Source organism: Grammomys surdaster, unplaced genomic scaffold, assembly GCF_004785775.1.
Source record: "Grammomys surdaster isolate TR1022 unplaced genomic scaffold, NIH_TR_1.0 140, whole genome shotgun sequence".
Taxonomy (NCBI): domain Eukaryota; kingdom Metazoa; phylum Chordata; class Mammalia; order Rodentia; family Muridae; genus Grammomys; species Grammomys surdaster.
This window is the reverse complement of record NW_021604598.1, coordinates 5,443,986-5,468,572: the sequence shown is the minus strand read 5'-3', so window position 1 is coordinate 5,468,572 and position 24,587 is coordinate 5,443,986. Positions and strand designations below refer to the sequence as shown.

General features: G+C 37.5%; 1 protein-coding gene across 1 annotated transcript in view; it reads left to right on the top strand.

The window, feature by feature from the left end:
• The window catches only part of Dpy19l2 (dpy-19 like 2), a 100,447-nt gene that overhangs the window by 5,697 nt on the left and 70,163 nt on the right, over window positions 1-24,587 (top strand). The window contains exons 3-9 of the mRNA XM_028763923.1: window positions 534-621; window positions 3,129-3,266; window positions 13,534-13,654; window positions 15,915-16,008; window positions 18,878-18,935; window positions 21,233-21,324; window positions 23,811-23,910. Of these exons, the coding sequence (XP_028619756.1) occupies window positions 534-621; window positions 3,129-3,266; window positions 13,534-13,654; window positions 15,915-16,008; window positions 18,878-18,935; window positions 21,233-21,324; window positions 23,811-23,910 (691 nt within the window). The remainder of the gene's footprint in view (window positions 1-533; window positions 622-3,128; window positions 3,267-13,533; window positions 13,655-15,914; window positions 16,009-18,877; window positions 18,936-21,232; window positions 21,325-23,810; window positions 23,911-24,587) is intronic.

Here is a 24,587-nt window from a genome sequence, read left to right as displayed (position 1 = left end):
GTATATTGCAATCATTCCTGCAAAACAAAATAAATGCACAGTACTTCCTGTGTGTTAAGGAGCTTGGAGTGGAAGAAGAGTGGAGGCTGCTATAGGAATTTTAGATATGCAAGTACATATAAGAATGAGAGGGGGCTGGAGAGATGGCTCAGTGGGTAAGAGCACTGACTGTTCTTCCAGAGGTTCTGAGTTCAATTCCCAGCAACTACCTGGTAGCTCACAATCATCTGGGATCTGATGCCTTCTTCTGATGTGTCTGAAGAAGAGCGTGACAGTGTACTCTCATACATAAAATAAATCTTTAAAAAGAACAAAATAAAACACCAAAAGACAGAGTTAAATAATTTGAAGGATGGGCTATGCTGAATGACAAATGCTCTCTTGAGCATATTCAAGATCATAAGTAAATTGTAAAATTATCTCAACATTTATTATAAAACTTGGTTTCATTTGTATTGCTTTCTCAATTCTAAAAGTGATTTGGTGCTGGTTTTGAAGCCTATTCTTACTATACTATGTTTATTTCCCCCTAGGTTACACTTAATAACACTTTTTGAAAACGACCGTCATTTTTCTCACCTCTCATCCTTGGAACGAGAGATGACTTTTCGCACGGAAATGGTTAATTTCTTCCTTCTAATTAATTACTGCTTTAAGAATAGTGGGACAAGATGGTAAAAATTTAATAGGAACTGAAATGAATTTTGGGTAAAATTCGTTATCTTTATGTGCTTACTATGTGAGTTTGTCAGTACATTACAAGCCTTGACCACTGCCTTTCATTTCCTTCCAATAACACCCATTCCTGAGTCATCTGACTGCTTTTGTGTTGCTATGTTAACACCAGGGACTTCTAAATTCAGGCTGCTTTCTTTCTTTTTTTTTTTCTTTAAATTTTTTTATCGAATATTTTATTTACATTTCAGATGTAATCCCCTTTCCCAATTTCCCCCACACCCAGTAACCCCGTATCCCATTCCCCCTCCTCCTGCTTCTATGAGGATATGCCCCTACCCACCCTCCCCCTCCCCCCTCCCCACTCACAGTTTCCCTCACACTGGGGCATCCATCCTTCACTGGATCAAGGACTTCCTCACCCACCTATGCCTGACAATGTCATCCTACCCTATGTATACAGCTGGGGCCATGAGTCCCTCCCTATGTGCTCCCAGGCTGGTGGTTTAGACTTTGGGAGCTCTGGTTGGTTGGTATTGTTGCTCTCCCCATTGGGCTGTAAACCCTTTCAGCTCCTTCAGCTTTCTCACTAACTCCTCCATGGGGAACCCCATGATCAGCTCAATGGTTAGCTGTGAGCATCCCCCTCTGTATATTTCAGGCTCTGGCAGACCTCTAAGGAGACAGCTATATCAGGCTCCTGTCAGCATGCACTTCCTGGCATCCATATAAGCATCTATCTTTAGTGACTGCACATGGGATGGATATCCAGGTGGAGCAGTCTCTGGACGGCCCCTCCTTCAGCTTCTGTCTCACACTTTGTCTCCTTATTTGCTCCCATAAGTATTTTGTTACTCCTTCTAAGAAGGGCCAAAGCACCCACACTTTGGTCTTCCTTGTTTATGAGCTTCATGTGGTCTGTGAGTTGTATCTTGGGTATTTCAAACTTCTGGGCTAATATCCAATAATCAGTGAGTGAATACCATGTGTGTTCTTTTGTGATTGGCTTACCTCACTCAGGATGATATTTTCTAGTTCCATCCATTTACCTAAGAATTTCTCAAATTCATTGTTGTCAATGGCTGAGTAATACTCCATTGTGTAAATGTGCCACATTTTCTGAATCCATTCCTCTGTTGAATGGATTCTTTCCAGCTCCTGGCTATTATAAATAAGGCTGCTATGAACATAATAGAGCATGTGTCCTTGTTATATATTGGAGCATCTTCTGGGTATATGCCCAGGAGTGGTATAGCTGGGTCCTTAGGTAATGCTATGTCCAGTTTTCTGAGGAACCACCAAACCAAGTTCCAGAGTGGTTGTACCATCTTGCAATCCCACCAACAATGGAAGAGTATTCCTCTTTCTCTACATCCTTGCCAGCATCTGCTATCGCCTGAGTTTTTGATCTTAGCCATTCTAACTGGTGTGAGTTGGAATCTCAGGGATGTTTTGATTTGTAGTTCCCTGATGACTAAGGATGCTGAACATTTCTTTAGGTGCATCTCAGCCATTTGAGTTTCCTCAGTTGAGAATTCTTTGTTTAGCTCTTTACCCCATTTTTAATAGGGTTTTTTGTTTGTATGGAGTCTAATTTCTTGAGTTCTTTGTATATATTGGATATTAGCCTTTTATTGGATGTAGGATTGGTAAAGATCTTTTCCCAATCTGTTGGTTGCCGTTTTGTCCTATTGACAGTGTCCTTTGCAATTTTATGAAGTCCCATTTGTCAATTCTAGATCTTAGAGCATAAGCCATTGGTGAAAAGTTCTGTTCAGGAACTTTTCCCCTGTGCCTAGGTATTCAAGGGTCTTCCCCAACTTAGCTTCTATTAGTTTCAGTGTATCTGGTTTTATATGAAGGTCTTTTATCTACTTGGACTTGAGCTTTGTACAAGGAGATGAGTATGGATTGATTTGCATTCTTCTACATGCTGGCCTCCAGTTGAACCAGCACCATTTGTTGAAAATGCTGTCCTTTATTCCACTGGACAGTTTTAGCTCCTTTGTCAAAGATCAAGTGACCATAGGTGTGTGGGTTCATTCCTGGGTCTTCTATTCTATTCCATTGATCTCCCTGTCTATCTCTGTACCAATATCATGCAGTTTTTATCACTATTGCTCTGTAGTACAGCTTGAGGTCAGGGATGGTGATTCTCCCAGAAGTTCTTTTACTGTTAAGAATAGTTCTCGCTTTAAAGCACCCTCGGTATTACATACCACCATCTATCTAATCTGAAGAATCTCAGATCCTCAGAAAACTAGAAAAAATAGTAGAGTGGGATCCTAAAGATACACATTTACCAGTTTTGAGAATGTTAACAGCAAGGAGTCATTAAGAAGTCTTCTTAATGAATATTTTCTTATTTTTTATTACAGAGGAAAGATATTCTTAAAAAGAGAATGAGTAATTTAAGGCTTATTGACATTAATGATGTGTGTCTTTCTCTAAAGGGACTTTATTATTCCTACTTCAAGACCATCATTGAAGCCCCTTCGTTTCTGGAAGGACTGTGGATGATCATGAATGACAGGTTAACTGAGTATCCTCTGGTAATCAACACAGTGAAACGCTTCCATCTTTACCCAGAGGTGAGGAGTCCTTAGAAACAAATACTAACAGACTGTTATCAAAAGTATTAAACATAAGGACATGGTGGGGGGATTTTTTAGGCTTTTGTTAATTGTAGATGTTTTTAAAATTTGACCACACCATAAATGTTTCTCTCCTCACATGATCTCAGGGAGAACAACTTAGTGTGGAAGTAATGACTGAGGGAGCATCAGGGACACCTGTATCCAGGCCTCTGCTTGGGCCAGTATACATATACGTATACATGTCAATGTATATGTTTTATAGATATTTAAGGTAGGTGGTTAACGGTGTGATTTCTCATAATTTTTTTCAGATATCCTTACTGTCGTTTTCTTTCCCTCTTTTGGATTATTTCCCTTCCCTGCCTAATTACCCCCTTTTATTGTCTCAATCAGATCATGTGCACATGCTATCCTCCACTCTGGTGTTCCTCCACCTGGCCCCTACCTAGGCAATGGTTGATTATTTTACTTCTCTGATTTTTGCAGTTATCTGAAGAATTGTACCCTCATCTACAGTGTGGAGGTTTGGTCTTTTGCTATGTATTATCTTGCCAATACTGGTCCCCAAGATCTGATTGCCCCAGGGATGAGAGAATCTGCATGTATACCAAGTGAAGCTATGGATCGTGCTCTTTAGTATAAAACTTTTGGTTGAGTAAAAATGCCCACAGACTATAGCTGTGCAGAAGAGAGATAGGCAGGATTTTGGTTCTCAAGCTTGAAGGTTGAGGAGATTGAGAGAAGAAGAGAGAAGGTGGTGGTGAGAGAAGACGCCATAGGGTAGCCGAATCATAAAACATGGCTATGAGGGCTGGCCAATTGGAGTTAAGAGTAATCAAGATTTAACATGGCAAATTATAATTCAGGGTTATTAAGGGGGAGGTAGGTAATAATAGCTTAAAGAGTAGATATATGCCCAGCTCTAGTACTTAACATGCTTCTTATAGATATAAAGGTTGTATGTCTTTTATCCGGGAACTGAATTATCAAGGTGGAGTAGAAACCCCTAAATGAGTTTTAAAAATTACTACAACACTGAAGATTTGGAACTAGGAACATTCAGTGACAGAGAACATGTGACAGTTGTCTTTCTGGGTGTTGATTACCTCACTCAGTATGATCTTTTCTTAGGTTTACCCATTTACCAACAAAGTTCATGATTTCATTTTTTACAGTTGAATGATATTCTGTAGTGTATATATAACCATATTATTATTTGGTTTGTTTCCGTTTCCTAGCAATAATGAATAGAACAGGAATGAATAGGGTTGAGCAAGTCTCTGTGGAGTCCATTGACCAGGCCTCTGAGTATATGCTAATGAGTGGTATAGCTGGGCTGTCTGGGAGATTTCCTTTTAGCTTTTTGAGCACTTTCCACAGTTTTCCATAGTAGCTGCACCAGTCCGCAATACCACAAACAATGAATGAGTGTTCCCTTCCCCTATACTTCCTCCAGCCTTTGCCCCCAGCTAGTTTGTTGATCTTTGTTGTTGCCATTCTGATTGGGGTAAGATGCAATCTCAGGCACTTTGATTTGCATGCCACTAATAACAAGGGTTAATGAACACTTTTTGAGATATTTTCTAGACATTTTTTTTCATTTGAAAACCTTCTGCTTATGTCCCAGGTCTATTTTTGAATATTCCATTTGTTAGTTTGATCTTTTATGTTCTTTATCTATTAAGGATTTAATTCCCTGCCAGATGTATAGCTGGCACAGACTCTTCCCCTTCACCCAGGTGATTGCTTCTTTAGCTGTGCAGATGTTTTTTGTTTTATGAAGTCCCACTTGTCAGTGGTTGGCCTTAATTCTGAGGCAAAGAGATCCATGTTCAGAAATTCCTTTCTTACATCTACATCCTATAGGGCGCTGGCTAGGACATCCTGCAGGTGCTGACTAGGTTTTTTTCTAACAGTTTCAGAGTTTCAGATTTCATATTTTTGTCTTTGATCCACTTGGCATTAGTATTTGTGTACGATGATAGGCTTTAATGTGATTCTTCTGCATGTGGACCTCAGTTATCACAGCAACATTTGTTAAAGATGCTTTTATTTCTTTTATATTTTTGGTTGAGAGCTTAGCCTTTAACGACTGAGCCATCTCTCCAGCCTGCTTTTATTTCTCCAGTTTATGTGTTTGGCATCTTTGTCAAATAACAGATGATTGAAGTTATGTGAACTGGTGTTTGGGTCTTCAATTTTTCCCCATTGGTCTACATGTCTATTTTTGTGCCTTTAATATTGTGTTGTTGTTGGTCTTTTTTTTTTTTTTTTTTACACTATGGCTTTGTAATAGATTTTAAGACCTGGAATGGTAATCCCTTTAACATTGTTCTTTTTTTTCAGGATTATTGTAGCTATTTGGGGTCTTTTGTGTTCTATAACTTTTAGGACAGTTTCTTTTATTTCGGTGGTGACTGAGATGAGAATGTTGATTGAAATTGTATTCAATCTGTCAATAGCTTTAGTATGATGATTATCTACACAAGCTAGTGATTCTACCAATCCAAGACCAATAGGATACCCCAACCGTTTTCTAGTGTCTATATATTTTCTCTTCAGGGGTTTAAAGTTTACATTGTGGAGGTCCTTCACTTCCTTCATTGTCTCTATTCCTAGATAATTACTTTCCTTTGAGTCCATTGTACATGAGAGTGTGTCCATCATGTCCACTCTAAGTTTGTTGGTGGTGAATGGAAAAGCTACTGATTTCTCCCAGTTGAACCTGTATCCTGACAGATGGCTGAATTTATCACTCATAGACGTTTTCTGGAAGAACTTTTGGCATCTCTAGTGTATAGTATGATGTCACCTGCAAATAGGGGGTTGTTTGATTTCTTCTCTCCCCCTTGTATCCCTTTAATTTCCTTCTCTTGCCGTATTGTTCCAGCTAGTATTTTGAGAAAAATATTGAAAATGAGTGGGGACAGTGGGACATCCTTGTTTCACTCCTAACTTAAGTGGGATTACTTCAAGCTTTTCTCAATTTGGGATTATGTTGGTTATGGGTCATTATGTTGATGTATGTTTCCTGTATCCCTACATTAGCTAGGACTTTTATTATAAAGCCATGTTGAATTTTGCCAGAGGCTTTTTCTGCATCTATTATGATGACCATGTTATTTTTTGTCTTTAAGTCCACTTATGTGGTTTATCACCTTTATATTATATTGACTTATGTTATTTTTGTTATGTTAACATATGTTAACCATCCTTTAATTTCAGGGATAAAGCAGTCAGGGTCATGGTGTATAATCTTTTTAATGTACGTCTGTACTCTGTTTGCCAGTAATCTATTGAGTATTTTTGAGTTTATGCTTTATGGATATTTGCCTTTTGTGTGTGTGTGTGTGTGTGTGTAAGTGTTGAATAAACTTGCTTTTTCCTTTTCCATTTAAATAGGAGGCTCTTGGTTTTGGTATTAGAGTTGAATGGCCTCATAAAAGAAATTTGGGAATGCTTCTTTGTTTCTTTCTTTCTTTTTGTAAAAATAGTTTAGGAAAGATTAGCTGTGGATCTTGGTAGTATTCTGCTATAAGTTCTTCTATAATTTTTTCTTTTTAAACTAGAAGGCTTTTTTATTGCTATTTTTATTTCTTCACTTGTTATGGGCCAGTTTATGTTGTTGACTTCTTAGTTTAATTTTGGTTGTTGGACTGAATCTAGGAATTCATTATTTCTTCTGAGTTCTCCAGCTTCAAGAAATACTGGTTTTGAAAATATTCCCTTGAATATTCTGAATTTTTATTGTTTTGTAAGATTTTCCTGTTCATTTTAGATTGTGTTAATTTTGATCCTTTCATTTTCTTTGTTGGGCCTAGGGTCTGTCACTCACAATCTTCCTCTTCTTCCTCTTCTGCCTCCTCCTTCTCCATTTCCTCTTCTTCTTTTTCCTTTTCTTCTTCCTCTTCTACCTCTTCCTCCTCTGCCTTCTTCCTTTTTCCTCCTCCTCCTTCTTCTCCTCTCCTCCTTCTTTTCCTCTCCCCTTCTCCTCTCTTCATTTCTCACCTTCTTCTCCTGTTTTCTCCTCCTTCTTTTCCTGCTGCTTCTGCTTCTGTTTCTGCTTCTGCTTTTTGTTTTTTGAGACAGAGTTTCTCTGTGTAACCCTGGCTATCCTATAATTCTCTCTGTCAACAGGCTGGCCTTGAATTCACAGATATTTGCCTGCCTTTGCCTCCTGAGTGATGAGATTAAAGGTATGGGCCACTACTGTCTGCCATTCTTTTTTTATCTTCTCAACCAGCTCTTAGATTCACTGATTCTCAGTATTGATTTCTTTGTTTCTACTTTTATTGATTTCTTCTCTGGCAGTTATTATTCTTGCCACTGATTGAGTTTGGTTTGGTTTGTTCTTGTTTTTCTAAATTTTTAAATTGTATCAAGTCATTTATTTATTGTTTTTGTGTTTTCTTGTTTTATATAGGCACTTAGAACTTTCAATTTCCCCTGTAGACCTTCATTCAGTATGTCTAGGAGATTTTTTTCATTATCTTTTCATATTCATTTAATTCCAGGGAATTTAATTTTTTTCTCCTTTGACTCATTCATCATTCAGTAATGAGCTGTTTAATCTTCTTGAGTTTGTATATTCACTAGAGATTTGTTTGATTATATTTTAAATTTTATTGCACTGTTGTCAGGACACAGGAGCTATTTTAATTTTTAAAATTTTATTTAATTAATTATTTTATTTATTTATATTCCATTCATTGTCCATCCTCTCAATCTCTCCTCCCACAGTTCCTCATTCCACTCCTACTCCCCTTTTCCTTTGAGAGGGTTTTCCACTCAGCTCCCCAGCATCACACTTGGGTCCTCAAGTCTCTCGAGGATTAGACACATCTTCTCCCACTGAGGCCAGACCTCTGCTATATTGTACTGGAGTCCTCAAATCAGCCTGTGTACACTGCTTGGTTGGTGGCTCAGTCTCTGGGATCTCCTAGGGGTTTGAGTTAATTGAGACTTCTGGTCTTCCTATTGGGTCGTCCTCCCATTCATCTCCTTTAATTCTTCCCTTAATTCCTCCATAGGGTCACTGACTTTAGTCCAATGGTTGGATGTAAGTATCTGCATATGTCTCAGCCAGCTGCTGATAGGACCTCTCTGAGGACAGCCTTGCTAGGCTTCTGTTTGTAAGCACGTCATAGCATCAGTAATAGTGTAAGGCCTTGGTGCTCCACCATAAGGTGGATCCCAAGTTGGGTGGGTCACTGGATAGTCATTCCTTCAGTCTCTTCTCTATTTTTGTCCTTGCAGTTCTTTTAGACAAGAAAATTCTGGGTCTGACATTTTGACTGTGGGTTGATAATCCTGCCCCTCCACTTGAGGTCCTGTCTATCTACTGGATGTCTACGAGTTTCCTCTCCCCACTGTTGGGAGTTTTGCCTAAAATTACCCTCATTGAGTCCTGGGAGTCTCTCACATCCCAGATCTCTGGAACTTTCTAGAGGGTTCCCCCACTACCTACGCTCAGAGGCTGCATGTTTCCATTCATTCTCCTGGCCCTCTAGGCTTCTCTCCTGTTCTCTCCCCACCAATATATGATCCTGTTCCCTCTTTCCCCTCTCCCCTCTCCTACCCTCTGCCTCCTGTGATTATTTTGTTCCTTCTTCTAAGAGGGATTAAAGCATCATACTCAGTTGGGCCTTCCTTCTTGTTAAACTTTCTATGGTCTGAGGGTTTTATCCTTGGTATTCTGTACGTTTTTGCTAATACCACTTATCAATGAGTACATAACATCCATGTCATTTTGGGTCTGGGTTACCTCACTCAGGATGATACTTTCTAGTTTCATCCATTTGCCTGCAAAATTCATGATGTCCTCATTTTTAATAGCTGAATAGTGTAAATTGTGTAAATGAACCACATTTTCTGTATTCATTCTTTGGTTGAGGGACATCTGAGTTGTTTCCAGCTTCTGGCTATTAAAAATAAGGCTGCTATGAACTTAGTAGAGCACATGTCCTTGTGGTATGGTGGAAGATCTTTTGGGTATTTGTCCAGGAGTGGTATAGCTGGATCTTCATGTATAACTATTCCCAATTTTCTGAAGAACCGCCAGATTGACTTCCAGAGTGGTTGTACCAGTTTGCAATCCCATCAGCAATGAAGTCTTCCTCGTTCTCCACGTCCTTTCCAGTAAGTGCTGTTACTTGAGTTTTTGATCTTAGCAGTTCTGATGGGTGTAAAGTGGAATCATTTTTATTGTACAGTCTTTCATTTTCTTGATTAGACTATTCTAAAACTTTTTTTTGAGGATAATGTGAATGAGGTTGTTTCTTGTGATTTCTTTCTTAGTATGCTTGTCACTGGCATATAGGAAGACTACTGATGTTTGTATATTAATTTTATATCCTGTTCCTTTGCTGAATGTATCAGTTGTATGAATTTTCTGGTGGTGTCTTTAGCACTTTTATGTATGTATAGAATCATATAACTTGCAAATAAAGATATTTTGTTATCTTTATTTTTTGTTTCTGTCCACTTTATTTCCTTTTCTTGTCTTCTTGCTCTAGCTAAGACTTTAAGTACTATATTGTACAGGAGTGGAGAGAGTGGGTATCTTTACCCTGTTTCTGATATAGTGGAAATATGGTTTTTCTCCATTTTCTCCTAGCATGAGCTTGCCTGTAGGCCTTTGGAATATGTACCCTGCATCCCTAATCTCCCCAAGATTTCATGTCTTTTTTTTTAAATAATGACATTACAATTGTATTTTGCCCTTCCCTTTCTTTTCTACAAACTTTCCTACCTACCTCTCCTTACTGTCTTTAAAATTTGTCCTCTTTATTCATTATTATGTATTTATGTATATTTTTATATATATTATATATATATGTTTCTAAATATAACCTGTTCAGTCTATACAATGTTATTTGTTTTTGTCTTTTCAGGGCTGATCATTTGGTATTGTATAATTAGTTGGTATGCTTGTTTCTGGGCAAGGCTACTTCTTCCACTCTTGACATTCCTGAGTTGTGAAGGCCTCCTGGGCTTTCTTCCATCCGTATCAGCATGTCTGTTGTCATTAACCTTGTTCAGCTCATGTTTAGTCAGCTCATGTTGGTGAGCCTTTATGAGCGTAACTTCTGAAATTACTAGGAGACACAATCTCACAGAACGCTCTTTGGTCTTCTGGTTCTTAAAATCTTTCTGCCCCCTCTTCCGCAATATTTGTGGAGCCTTAGGTGTGGTAGTATTTTATAGATATATCCATTGGGACTGGGATCCCCAACTCTGCATTTTGATTGGTTGTGGTTTTTCAGAGTGATCCTCAGCTATTGCAAAGAGAAGTTTCCTTGATGAAGGGGTGAAGACTACGTTTATCTGTGGGTATAAGGACAGATTATTGTTAGGGATTATTCTGACTTAGTAAAGTAGTGGTTGTAGGTTCTCATCCAACATCCATGACTTCACTAGCACTGAGTAGTTATCTAGGTTTTCAGCACAGGCATGATTTCCATCCTGTTGAATGTGTCTAAGTCCAACTAGGGAGATGTTGGTTACCACCAAGGTCTTAGTGCAACTACTGCACTCTTAGGTTACAATGCCATTCTGGTCATTGATGTGGTTCATAGTCATCATAACTGGGCAGGAAAGTTGGTTGCCTTCCTCTTTTGAAAGCCTGCATGGTGCTTTCATGAAGGGATTTTGGATTTGGTCAATGGCTTCTTTTGTATCCAATGAGATGCTCATGTCATTTCTGAACTTGAGTCCATTTGTGTGAAGGATTATATTTATTCAGAATTGGTATCACTAAGTAGACCGAGTGAATTTTATAACGGGGCACCTGAAGTTGGTGGGGCAGGAGTGGTGGTGAGGAAGAAGGAGGAACTGGACAAACTAGAATGGGAGGTAGGCTTTTTCATACACTACACACATGTGTGAAATTCCATAACAGTAAAAGTAATAAACCAAATCTTTATCAAAATGTATTTCATATCCCAAATTGTCTTATTTTATTCAACTCTTTGTGTTGTATTGGTCTTCATACAGGTGTTTATTTGTATTTCTTTTGAATTCTTTGTATATGTTTATAATTTATATTTTGTGTATATTATACTGTAGGTCTTCTAAATTGCTTTTCTCAGAGAAAGTTAACCACAGGAATAATGTCTTGGTTCTTTGTGTTATGTTTCCACAGTCGGACCTGGGTAGCTGGGGTTAAGCTATTGGCTGGGTCTTTTGGATTGAATATCTATACTACCAATGTTGAATGTGAATTTGGATCTTGATTTACTGTTGCCCAACTTGGCAGATTTTGAATCTTCTAGGCTTGTATTTGTGGTTCAATCTTGGGGCCATTCAATGTGATGTATTATTGAGATATCAGAAATCACTCTTGTTCAGCTTAGGAAAGATGAATCTCTGATCACATGAAGGAAATTTCTATGGAGCTAAGGTTCTCCCTGAAGTTCCTCAGAAATTGAGGTTGGAGTGCCAGAAATAGATAAAGGTGAGAATTATTGTGGTGCACAGGCATTTAACATAGGTCTTCAGTTGACTACCTTAGAGTTTGAATGGGTAAGGGGAGAACAGGGTTCCCCTGGTATATACCAGAGACTCAGATCTTCAAACCATGGAGACTTGAGGTCACCATAGAGGGTCTGGCAGTGCTAATTGTGGGACATATGTATGGCTCAAGCCACAGATGCTCAGATAGTGGGGATTAGGATCACAGGAGGGGAAGTATATGCATATTTTAGTTCATAGGTCCTTAGATAACAGCTTAGGGTTGTATTGAGTTGGGGTGTATAGATCCTCAGAGTTTCCTCCTTGATATTTAAATATTATTATGAACATATGGTAATGTATAGCTGAGGGTTCTGAGTTGTATTTCTAGATGATAAAAAATGGAGAAGTTATCAATAAACCAATGAGTATACAATACCACAGTTTTATATGTTCATGTTTTTGTCCTTATATTGTTAATATCTAATCTGTAAATTAAAGACGTACATTTAGAATAATATTTTTGAGAAAGTTAAATATATTTCATACATACTCTATGCCAGCTTTTTGTATAGAAGACTTCTCACTCCTTTTGTAAAAAAAAAATGGTTATTAAGTTCACTTGAAAGATGAGTTGACATTCTGGGTTTGAGAGATCACTCAAGAACATAAAAATTATAATGCATAGAGAATAAATTTTAAATCTGATTTATTTTTGATTATATATAACTGTCTTTCAGTAAGGGGGTTTATGCATCTGTGAGTGCTAGTGACCGTAGAGTTCAGAAGCCAGCATTGGATAGTCTGTAGGTGGAGTTACAGGTGATGGTTAGCTATCCAGCATGGGTGCTGGGAATGAAACACTAGCCCTTTGTAAAAGCAGTGTCCTAACCACTGAACTGTTTCTCTGGCCCCAGGGACAGAATTAGACTTCAATTTTGATGACAAAGCTATACTTTCTTTACTCTGTTAAAGTTCATACCAAAAGAAACATGAGTCTAGATTTAGCAATACATATGATGTTTTATATCTTTTGTACAGGCACCATAGTTACAAGAATAGAAATGACAAATTTTCAACAGTATGTCAATTTTTAAAAGACAAAATTATAAAATCTAAAGTTTGGACCAAGAAATATTATTATGGGACTGCTCAGTTGTGTGTTACATCAATGAGTACATGTAGCTACATGTAGTCAGTGCCACACAGATGAGAAGGGTGACATCAAATATCAAGTGGTGATTTTATGTGTTTTTTTCTCTTTGCAACTTTTTTTTTTCCACAAAGGAAAAAATACAAAATCCACCAAGTTTAAAAAAAAAAACTGCATTTGAGCATTTTATTTATTTATTTATTTAACTTATTTATCAATCTGTTTTTATTTTTCTCTCTTGTCTCTGAACTTGCAAAAGTAGGTTTCAGGTTGAGAAGAACTAATTACATCCATCTTCTCTCTGGCCACATTTTTAATGTTCCCTGGAGCTGTGACTCATTCTATTGCATTGCAGTTTTTAAAAAGATGTGTTTTAACAAGAAAGAAAGAAATAGAGTGAAATGAGATGCCATGAAATGTGTCTGCAAACTTTTTGTTTTATTCTAACCATATTCTCTGACATTTGGCTGTATATTTATGGCACTATGATTAAGTTGACTATTTTATATAACTGTTACTAATATATAATTTTAAAATAGCTATTTTTCAAATAAGTTTGCTTAGGTTTTTAATGTTAAAACAATGCCCCCATAGAGTGGTATTGTAGAAAAGTGTATCATTGTGATCAGAGTATGTTTTCTTTCATCTTCTTTATAGGTAGTCATAGCCTACTGGTATCGCACAATCGTAGGAATAATGAATTTATTTGGAATAGAAACTAAGACCTGCTGGAACATCACCAGAATGGAGCCTCTTCACGAAGTTCAGAGCTGTGAAGGTACGTGTCCTCCTCAGTGCTGCAGTGTGTGTGTACGCTCATATTTTCATAGACAGCTGATGTCGTGGCTCATTTGAAATTTATTATAAACTATGATCCATTTTATTTAAGACATTATAGAAATGTTTCATCTCAACACATATATTACATTTCAAACTTATTTTCTGATGAGGCTACACATTTAATAATTTGAGTATAAATTAGAAATTTAATTCGAGTACCAATATGTCTAATATAAGGTACTGCAGTCAAAGTCCATTTCAGAATGAAATAGTACAAAATATTTGTGATAACATTAGTACAAATTTTGGGGGAATATATACCCAAATATATACCTGGAGTAGTTATATATTAGTTGATGTTAATAATCAGCTATTATAAAAATTGTTTCATCTTTGTTCATACTACAAGAGGAATTTTAATGAAACTCTCTCTGTACGTCTTCTACATTAGTATCTTTGCCAAACAAATTAACAACAAAAACAAACAAACAAAATGCCCTTGAGAATTATGTAACTATTATCCAGCTGCCCCCCGAGACTCTGCAACACAGAAACATGTATCAAACATGCAGGTGTTTTCCATGTCGTCACACATGACTATTTTTGCACAGTATTGCTACTTACTACATTTGTTTAACTCTTAGAATATGAACAAAATTTGAATTTCCCATACTTTTTAAAAACTAATTTCCTTAAAAACCTAAGCTGATAGTGGTGAGGTGTTTACAAAGTGATTATACTTTGTGTATTTTTGCCACACACAGCAATGGAGACTATGACTTATCAAACGTTAGACTTTATAGAGTGTCCATCATTGAAAAGATATAAGCTTTTCTGAGGGTTGAAAGGCATCATCTTGAACATATGTGGCATATATTGAGTTCCCAGTCAGCAAGAGGCCAGTGTTTGGTACTTGGAGTGCACAGAAGAGCTGGGAGACACTGATGTTCAACTCAGTGAACTTATGCCATCAACAGACAGTTAGCAGTTATAACGGTAGTGCATATTAAAAATGTCCAGATGCTCAGAATGTAATGAAGGGCAGACCACACTGAACCATGTGCTGGCCGAAGATTTGCACCGTATTTACTGGAGAAGCATAGCAGATCCACATGCTGGAGCATCACTGTCAGCTGCATGAAGAGCTCATATGTGAGGGGTAGAGGTGGGTTCCATGTGGCCACGTAGATCGCTGATATGCTCCAGTCAGTTTGGAACAAAGATCAATGAAAATGTCTGGATTTAAGAAGCAGTTGGAAGCAGGATGTTTGGTGAGAGGAGGCACTGTGAAGAGTCATGTAATTGGCTGCTAGTTTGAATCTTTGGACTGACAAGAGAATGAAAAGTAATGAGTGTGGATTCTGTTTCACTGCATGTATCAGCTCAGGAAACCTAAGGACCCTGAGGGGAAATACCAAGTGGTTATGTGGCTGTAGAAACTTAGAAATTAGGAAGAGTTCTAGTCTGAATATAGACTTGCCACCAACAGTGCATGGATGGCAGCTGGACATAGAAAGAACATGTGACAGAGGCTTTGTGGGCCTGGGATGAAAGGGTTAATGAACCAGAGCAAGCAGGGTCACAGGGCTTGTCTCCCAGCAGACAGTGAAGTGTAACTTTGCAAATTACTTAGGTTTTAAATATTGTTTTCTCAAACATAAAAATTCTTCATACCAGTTAATCTCAAAACTTTGCCTGAGAGTTGTATGAAATCATGAATTTAAAATACACAGGAAGTGACATACATGCTAACACAGTCATACATAAAATTTATATTATAGATATCACATATATCATGCATATCTGCAGCATAACGGATGACATGATTAAATTAGATTACAGACAGCAAGGATCTTCCTCGAGGTTAGAGCTTGTGTCACACTGATCTGCAGGCCTAGAACAGACAGAAGTGGCTTCAGGGAATTCTCCAAGTATTTCTATTAAAGTCCCAGACACAGAAGAGTACCAGCAGTATTTGAATTAATTTGAATCCCAGCATGCATTACAGAAACATGCCATTAGGGAAAAGTTTAAATGTAAGTAAATAAACATTGTAGGAGTTGTGTCTGGGTGACAAACTGGCTTTGGTCCCTGGGACTGCAAACAAATCAATGTGCTGTGGAGGTAAAGATGATTGTACCATTTATGAATGAACATGAGAGGAAACGTGTCTAGCACATTTATAAGTTCTTGATTGTAAAGCACTAAAATCATACTGCTCATTAAATACTGAATAAGCTGCATCTTTTTTTTTTAAGGTTTGGGAGACCCAGCTTGCTTTTACATTGGAGTAATTTTTATTTTAAATGGACTAATGATGGGCTTGTTCTTCATATACGGTACATACCTGAGGTAAGACTTGTAAAGAGAGTAACCCTGTAAAGCCTGGTAGATACCCATTGACTAAGTGAAGAGGAAACTTAATGAAACCAATTGACTAGTTACAGGGAACTTTATAGAACTGGTTTTCCATAATCAAAACAATGCAAACAGAAATGAGCTGCCCCTATAGAACACCTACAGGCCTCCCTTTTACCCTTTTGGAGATTTTTGAAAGCTGGAGGATAAATGTGCTAGTCTGAGATCATGTAGTTAATTATGACAACCACATATTATGTATCCACTCTCCATTGCTCCTTAGGAAAGCCAGGTGAGTTAGGTTTTGTCACTTATAATTAAGGCAAAGTCAGCCTGGTTATACTAGTATACTAGGAACGCTTTGTTTTATCTAGGAAGTGCAGGCTCAGCTGCCCCTTCTCTATTTCTTGTTTTCACTTGAGTGTGCTGTCTGGAGTCATCCTGTGACTTGGGGTCAGGGGAAGACCATAAAATAGCAGTTATATCTGGTTCTATCTAGCCTAGCAACCTTGCATTGTTGAAATAGTGCCAACAGATAACTTACATTTTCATTTGTGTTGAGTGATATAGTCTATACCCATATTGCTTGACTACTTTCGCAGACATTTTGTTTCTTTCAGTGGAATCTATTCTGAAAGACGTTAGCTTTCTTTACATTGCAAGAATCACATAAAATTAGAAACAAAAAAATCTAGACTTAGGGTCTGGGGACAGTATCTTAGCAAGTGTCATCCGTTATTCCTCCCCATCTTGCATTTTTAGACAGGATCTCTCACTGAACCTGGAGACCACTGATTAGGTAGCCATTCTAGCTAAATGAGCACCCTTGATTTTCCTGTCTCTACCTCTCAAGCTTTTCATGTAGGTAGTGGGGATCCAAATTCACGTCCTTAAGTGGTGCTTTAGGGATGACTTAGATGGAAAATCATGAAACTAAGTCTCTCAATAGCTTCCTGAACAACAGTCAACTTTAAATGCTCCAATATAAACTGTAATATAATGCCAGAAAAACACTAAACAATAGAGGCACAAGCAAGGACTTTCCAAACAGGATTCTAATAGCTCAGGAAATAACTGCTATGGTATACAGTCATACTAACTGAATGCAACTTGTATGGTATGATCTTGGAAGCTAAGCAGGGCTGATCCTGGTTAATACATGGTGGGAGAAATTAATTACAGTAATCAACCAATTTGATTGTATAAAATAGAAAAGTTTTGCATGGAAAAGGCAATAATTTGCATGGAAAAGGCAATAATTTGCATAGTTAAGACACAAACCACATAATGGGAGAAATATATGGAAAGACTCAAAGGTATACACACCAAAGAGTTTCTTGCAAATCCATCTTTATTGCTGCATAACCAGAAATAGGAACAGCCTAGTTATCAGTCAACAGATAAGCTGATCAGGAGGATGCAGCACCTATATACACGATAGAATAGCTTCAGCCCTGAAGAGGAATGAAATCCTTATATTTTCATCAAAATGGATGAAACCGAAAATCATTAAGTTAAGTGAAAAAAGCCAGAGTCAGAAAAACAAAACAAAACTAACAAAAACAAAACAAAAACCAAAGAAACTTCATGAGGAACCCAGATTTCAATAAAAGTATAAGGATGTACGTATGCACATGTATGTGTGTGCATGCGTGTGTGTCGTGTGTGTGTGTACACAGGTGTACATGCCCATGTGAAGAGGCCTGAGGAGGATATTGTGTCTCCTGCTTTATCAATGTCTCATTCAGAGACAGATTATCTCACTTTATGTAGAGATATAATAGTTTATATAATACAGGGTTTATATTAACTAGACACATACAAATACAGGCACATGTGATACAGAAGCAGAAAGTAGAACGACAAGAACTCAAAATGGGAAAGGAACAAAAGAATATACTGGGCTGAATGTGTGCAAAGTAAAATTAAAATATATATATATATATATATGTGTGTGTGTGTGTGTGTGTGTGTGTGTGTATGCCCTATAAAGTATCATAATGAAGCTGTTATGCTGTGTGCTGACTACATTTCTACAATAAAAATGAAGGCATTTGACATGAGTTCCCTTCTGATCAGTGTGCCTTATGACATATTTTTACCCCTAACACCTCTTCCACAGTTTCTTTCTTTCTTACCTCTCCTCAGTGGTCAGGGTTATTACTGTCTCTTGATGGTTTTCCTTTAATTTTTCTGTCTCATTTTTTCCTCCTGCTCTCATCCCACCAGTGTTTACTTGTATCCTAAGGTGAGCCAACAGTGGTGATTGAGCACATACAGAGTCTACTGGTTTGGTGGATATATAGTCTAGGGGCCTGGGATGTGGACCACAGCTGAACATGAGGCCAGACAAGACATTTACTACACAGTACGGCTCTGAGCATCTATGAAGATTGTTAGCCACCTGAGGTCTGATGTGGAACGTCTACAGTGTGGTTCCTGTCAGAGTATTTTCAGTCCGTCAGGCAGTTATGAGTTAATGCTAAGAGAAACTGTTAGTCTTTTAGCTTTAATCCCTCATGAAGCCTAATTTCAAAAGACAGAACTGAACTCCATTTACTGTCAGAACAGTAACAGACCAAAGTGCTGGGCTGTATGTTTACAATTATTTTATGCTCATGGTTTACTTAGAAAGTGTTTAATGTAATTATAAAACTGAGATTGTATTATATGTACACCTTGTGTCCTTGTACAGTCAGGATTAAAACACCAACTACACAGGCATTTGGGAAATATCTGGGCTTATGCGGCTTAGTTATTCGTGTTTTAAGCAAAGAAACTTACGGTTTTTAATTTTGAGATAATTTTATGAAAAGAACCTGTATGTTGCATGTTGTGACTGTGTACTTTCTTCTTTTGACAGCGGGAGTCAGCTAGGAGGTCTGATTACAGTAGCATGCTACTTTTTCAATCACGGAGAGGTTTGTTTTCCGTTCAGTTCTCTTTTAGGCATAGACTGGCTCCAATGAACAAGGAAATATAATCACTGAACTAGTATGATTGCATAGTGTTGGACTGTAATATCTTAAAGTATTTTATGCTGCACATTGGTATTTATGTGAATTATATTAATCTAAAATTGTAAATGAGTAAAATCTAAATCATGTGAACTATCAACCATTTGGTGTTCACTCACACACACATGTTCTGTAGGCAGCATGTCACTCACTGAGTCGTGTTGTTCAGTGACTATTAAATCCCTGGTGAGCAAGTGTTATCTTCATCATATAGGTTATGAGACTGAAGTAGAGAGTTACAGGACTTAGCCAAGATTCCATGTCTATTGCACGGTGAAGCTGGGTGATGTGTTCCCTGTCACCACTATGTCTCTAAAAGCTCTCTTTAAAATATACACATCCCCCTCTTCTTTTGCTTTCTGAGACAGGGTTTCACTATGTTCTCTATACAGAAGAGAACAGGCTGGCTTGAAAACTTCTGATTGTCCAGCAGCAGCCACCTAAGTGCCAGACTTATATTGCTGGTATATTATATGTCTATCTCTGAAAGCTGTTGTTTTTTGTTTGTTTGTTTTAATGGTAAGAACACTTAGCATCAGATCATAATAGATATTAATCCTCTGAGCAGATTTTTGATTCTACAATACAGTAATTTTAAAGTCTTAGAGTGTGTGTATGCCTGCATGCATACATGTGTGCCTCTGTGTGTGTGCGTGTGTGTGTCTGTGTACCTGTGCCTGAGTACAGAAAAGGCTGTCATATCTCCTGGTGCTAGAGTTATAGGCAGTTGGGAACTACCATATCGGTACTAGGCACTGAGCTCCAATCCTCGTGGCTTCAGATCCATTTGCCCAGCTTCCAAATTTAAGATGCATATATTGAGAACTTGTCCATGTCACATAATTGAAATTCTATGTCATAGTTCTCCCAAGTGGTTGGAATAGCATTGGTCTGACAACACCCACAGTTCATTCATAGCTTCCCTACTGCTTCTACTGAATTGTTCTTCCTTTTTCTGTAACAAAATATTGCATTCAAAACAGAACTGGCAGAGTAAGTCATCGCAAACAGACATACCCAGGCCGAAAGGAGCTCTAGAAACTGTTCACGACATGAGAGATTCACTCTGGGGCTCAATGCTCTCGATTCCGTGTTAGATGTTGAATGCATGATAAGGAGAGAGAATCTGAGTATTAATGTTTTGGAATGCAATGTGCTATGTAGTGGCACAGGTTACATGCAGCAAATGTCTGTATCTCCTGTTGTAGTAGACCAGTCTAAAAATCACTTAAGTCAAGGAATAGACAACATCTCACATACAATGCTTTAAATATATGATGTTTAAAACCAACACCTTGTGAAAGCAAATAACCTTGCCATTGCATGATCTGCATTTTATTTGGGTGTGCCAGGCTTCAGTGACTGAGTTTGAATTTGGAATATAAACCATTACTCTTTTCAAGGCTTACAAGTTTAGTTTCTTACAAAATTATAAATTTTTGAGGCTCTTAACGAAGAAATAAGACTCTTATCAGGTGCTAAAGACTTAAATTCTTTCTATAATTTTAGGATTATAGATTCCAGAATCCTAAATTTCTATAATTAAAAAAAGTTATATTTAAATTTATACTACATTTAAATTTCTATAATTTTAGGATAGAAAGTCTTATGCAATGTTGTTTCACAAGTCTTAGGGCAGTCTAAGCATGTATATGAAATGTTAAAAATATTTTTACTGTGTTCCTTACTAGTAACTCTATGTACTTTTAATTGCTTTAAAAAAATTTATCTCATGTAGAGTTTATTTGATTGTCTCAGAGCCAGTTTTGACAGCTGATAATGCATACCTATATCAGTGTGTCCTTATTGTGTATAGAATTGCTGTTTGCAAATGCTCTATGTTTTTGGTTAAAACGGTTTCCTGGCCCTTATCATGTACCTTAAAACTCCAAATGCCACACTCATGCCTGCAGGGCTGTGGTATACTCTGGGCCAGTAGTCCTCACAGCACCTATCACTGAGTATTTTGTTGGTCCTTTGGCTTAATCGTGAGTGATTAGATACAGTTTTTCTTATTTCTGAGTTTGACATTTAATGGCCATAGGAGAGAATGTCAAAGGACCAGAAGCTATGCCAGGCAGTGAGAAATAGAATCTAATGAGCCTATAATTAAAACGCCGAAAGTAAGCCAACCCCCAAATTTTAGGTAATATTTACTATAAAATGAACAGTTATGCAAACTGAGTGTTTTATGGATTTAGGCCACTCGTGTGATGTGGACGCCGCCTCTCCGGGAAAGTTTCTCCTATCCATTCCTTGTACTTCAGATGTTCGTCTTAACTACTATTCTCAGGTAACTTCAGTCATAAGACAAAGCTAAATAAATCAATATGTTGCCTTCATGAAAGTATGTTTTAACTTACTAAGTCATAATTTTAAAATTGAAACTATGTTTTAAAACTATTTTAAAAATGAATTGAGTAATCAAATAATGTCAACATAAATTTATGAACTACTTCTCTATTAGTTACTCTACATGTTCTTTTTTTTTAACTTTTTAAAAATTTTTTTTCTCAAATCATAATTAATTCACACAGGGGTATAAACACAGAAAGGCAGGATGTGGGGAAGGGAATGACACTGGAGTGTGGGTGTTCAGGGGGAATACAGATATCTTCAGAAACGGGTATCGGCTGGGTGAAGGTTCAGGGGACTAGTCACTATGACTCTGCCTATGACTCGCTTGTCCTTATCTAAGTTGGTATTGTCTGCCAAGGCTACCTATTTACAAGGTCTATGACTACTCAGGCTTATAAATTTCCACAAAAGCTGCCTGTTGACATTAGCTTATAACCATCTGTTTTAATGTTTTTCCACTGAGACCCAAGACTTGGTGTTAGTATACATGTATGTCAGGCCTATTGCTGATTTTAGGCCTATGGCTGATTTTAGGCCTTCAGTGTGTAAGCAGGGCTGCCCCTGACATCTCCTCCCTTCTCTAAGTATAGAAGGGCTGTGACAAATCTAAACTTGCGAAGGCGGGGATTACCCTACATGTTCTAGATAGTAATATTATGGTTTAAAAATATTTAGTTTTATTGTGTAAATAAATACTTTGCCCATATGTGTGCACATTCACTGTACACATGCCTGGTGCCCACAGAAGCCAGAAAATTGTGTCAGATTCCCTGAAAATGGAGCTACCAATGGTTGCAAGTCACCATGTGAGTGCTGGGAAGTGGGTCTTGGTTCTCTGCAAAAGCTGTCGTTCCAGTCTCATTCACAGGATTTTGAGAAACAAGTCCTTACTTTCTCAAAGCTAACATATTTCAGCTTCTTTTCCCCCAAACTGTTCTCTTTGAAATAAGATTAGCATATGTGCCATAAAAAGGGGCTCCATGTGCAAATGGATTTAGGAACTTGTAAATTTTATAATCCCAAGAAGTGTACACACACACACACACACACACACACACACACACACACACGGGGTGGAGAGAGGTGTATATGAAAATACACACGTATCTAATACTTGTCTGAATGATATTTCTAATAATTCAGCCAGTTTCAAATCAATTATCTTGGACACACTCTTACGTGATTTAAGTTTTTAAGCATTTCAGAAGCTTTGCTGTATAAATAAATTTCACAGGCATTAGTGAAATCTGTCACTGAGAGATCATGACCATTATCTCCTTTAACCTCCCAGGGAATCAGTCAGCTTACTAAGCCTTGCCAGGTTCCACCACATATGAACATCGTCATTTCCTTCCCTCCTTCCCTCTGACTTCACCCCTTTCTTTCTCCCTACCTCTCTCCACTTCTTCCTCCCTCTTTCCCTCCCTTCCCTTCTAAACTTGCGCATCATGTCCGTACATTAGTATCTGCATCTACATTTTTACGTGTTTAAAATTACCCATAGAAAAATTATGCTAAATTTAAATACTTAGCCACAGACAATTTAGCACACACTCAAGCAACTGATTAAGGCGTGCATTTGTTAGCTGACTGGAGAAAGATAGAGTGGGCATCCTGAGCTCACTACAGATCTCAAGAACAGAGGCTGCTTCCTAGTGTGCCACCAATTAGGGGCTGAATTTGAATTTGGGAATCTGTTTCCAGTTTAAGTTTCAATGTTTATTCATTACATTATGTACTTAGACAAATTATAGAGGAAGATGCTATCTATCCTCTCTTTTCCCAGGAGACTATGCGTGTTCATCTGAAGTAATAGTAGTCTGGCTTATTGGGGGTGAGGAGATTTGAACAATGAAATGTGCTAGTCAGGACATTTAGGACCATGACCTTGAAGGCATGCACTCTGTTTGATTGAAACCAGTTTTGTGTAAATAAATGACTTTGTGTTCCCCACAAGTTTTGGCACACTCCACACCAGCATGCATGCTTCTTCTCACTGTTTTCTGAGTGATGTGAGTGACCAGGTGTGTGACAGACTTCTCTGTGTAATGATGGACACTGAGAGGAAAACCGGATTAATGTCATGTCCTGTTTCCTGGACTTTGGTTGGAGGATTAAAACTGAGTGGCAAACACTTTTTTAAATAAGAACTTAATGTTATATTTTAAATAATTTAATTTACTGAAAAATTGTACAATACTTTTTTGAAATCACCTAATTTGGTTTTATTTAAGCATTTCAATTGTTCAAACATTTTAAATAATTTTAGTAAATTGATTTCCAAAATTATATTTTGTTGTGTTCTGTAAAAGTTGAGTTGATCAGTTAGATTTTTAAAAGATATTTAACAAGAACTCCTTTGTTCTTGAGTTACTAGCTGCCTTTACAGCAGAACTTATGATGTTCCTTTTTTTCTTCAAGGACCTCCACTGTTCACAAAAAACACTACATAGCACTCTGTTTCTCCAATGTCGCTTTTATGCTTCCTTGGCAGTTTGCCCAGTTTATACTTTTTACACAGGTAAGATGGCTTAATGTAATTTAAGATGAATGCATGTGTACGTGGTTATGCCCGGGTTGTAGAATGCTCATTTTAATTTGGCTTTTGAGGCTAGCCTCAAGTTCACTCTGCAGCCTGAGCTAGCCTTGAAGTCATGATATTTCTGCCTTTACCTCTTAAGTGCAGGAGTAACAGAAGCAACCACCACACCTAGCTGATTTCATTTATGTTCTCAAGGGCTATGAAATTAAGGGCTGACCATAATGTTTTTATAAACATCTTTATTCTATTCTGTATGAGGAGAAAATTTCTACCAGGGACCAAGATCTTTAATCAAGATCTTGCTTATGTGACTTGAAGCCATATCTTCTTCCTAAAATACATATGTAACTAGTAGCAAGAAATTATACTTGTGAAGCAGAGTAAAGGGGCAAAGTGGTGAAGTTTTATGGCAATAAAACTTCCCTTGTAGGTCCTTTCCAATAACAGTGGTGCTCTGTACTGGAAGTGAGACTTCTGGCACTAACTGTTCATAAATTTTGAATTAAGACTGGCTTAAAGAATTGTTAGAAGAGTCACAGTTTTTTGGCTGTAACATAGGTCATTCTACAGTCATTATTTGCATAGGCTGAAGTAGTACATATATATATGTATATATATATATATATATATATATATATATATATATATATATATAT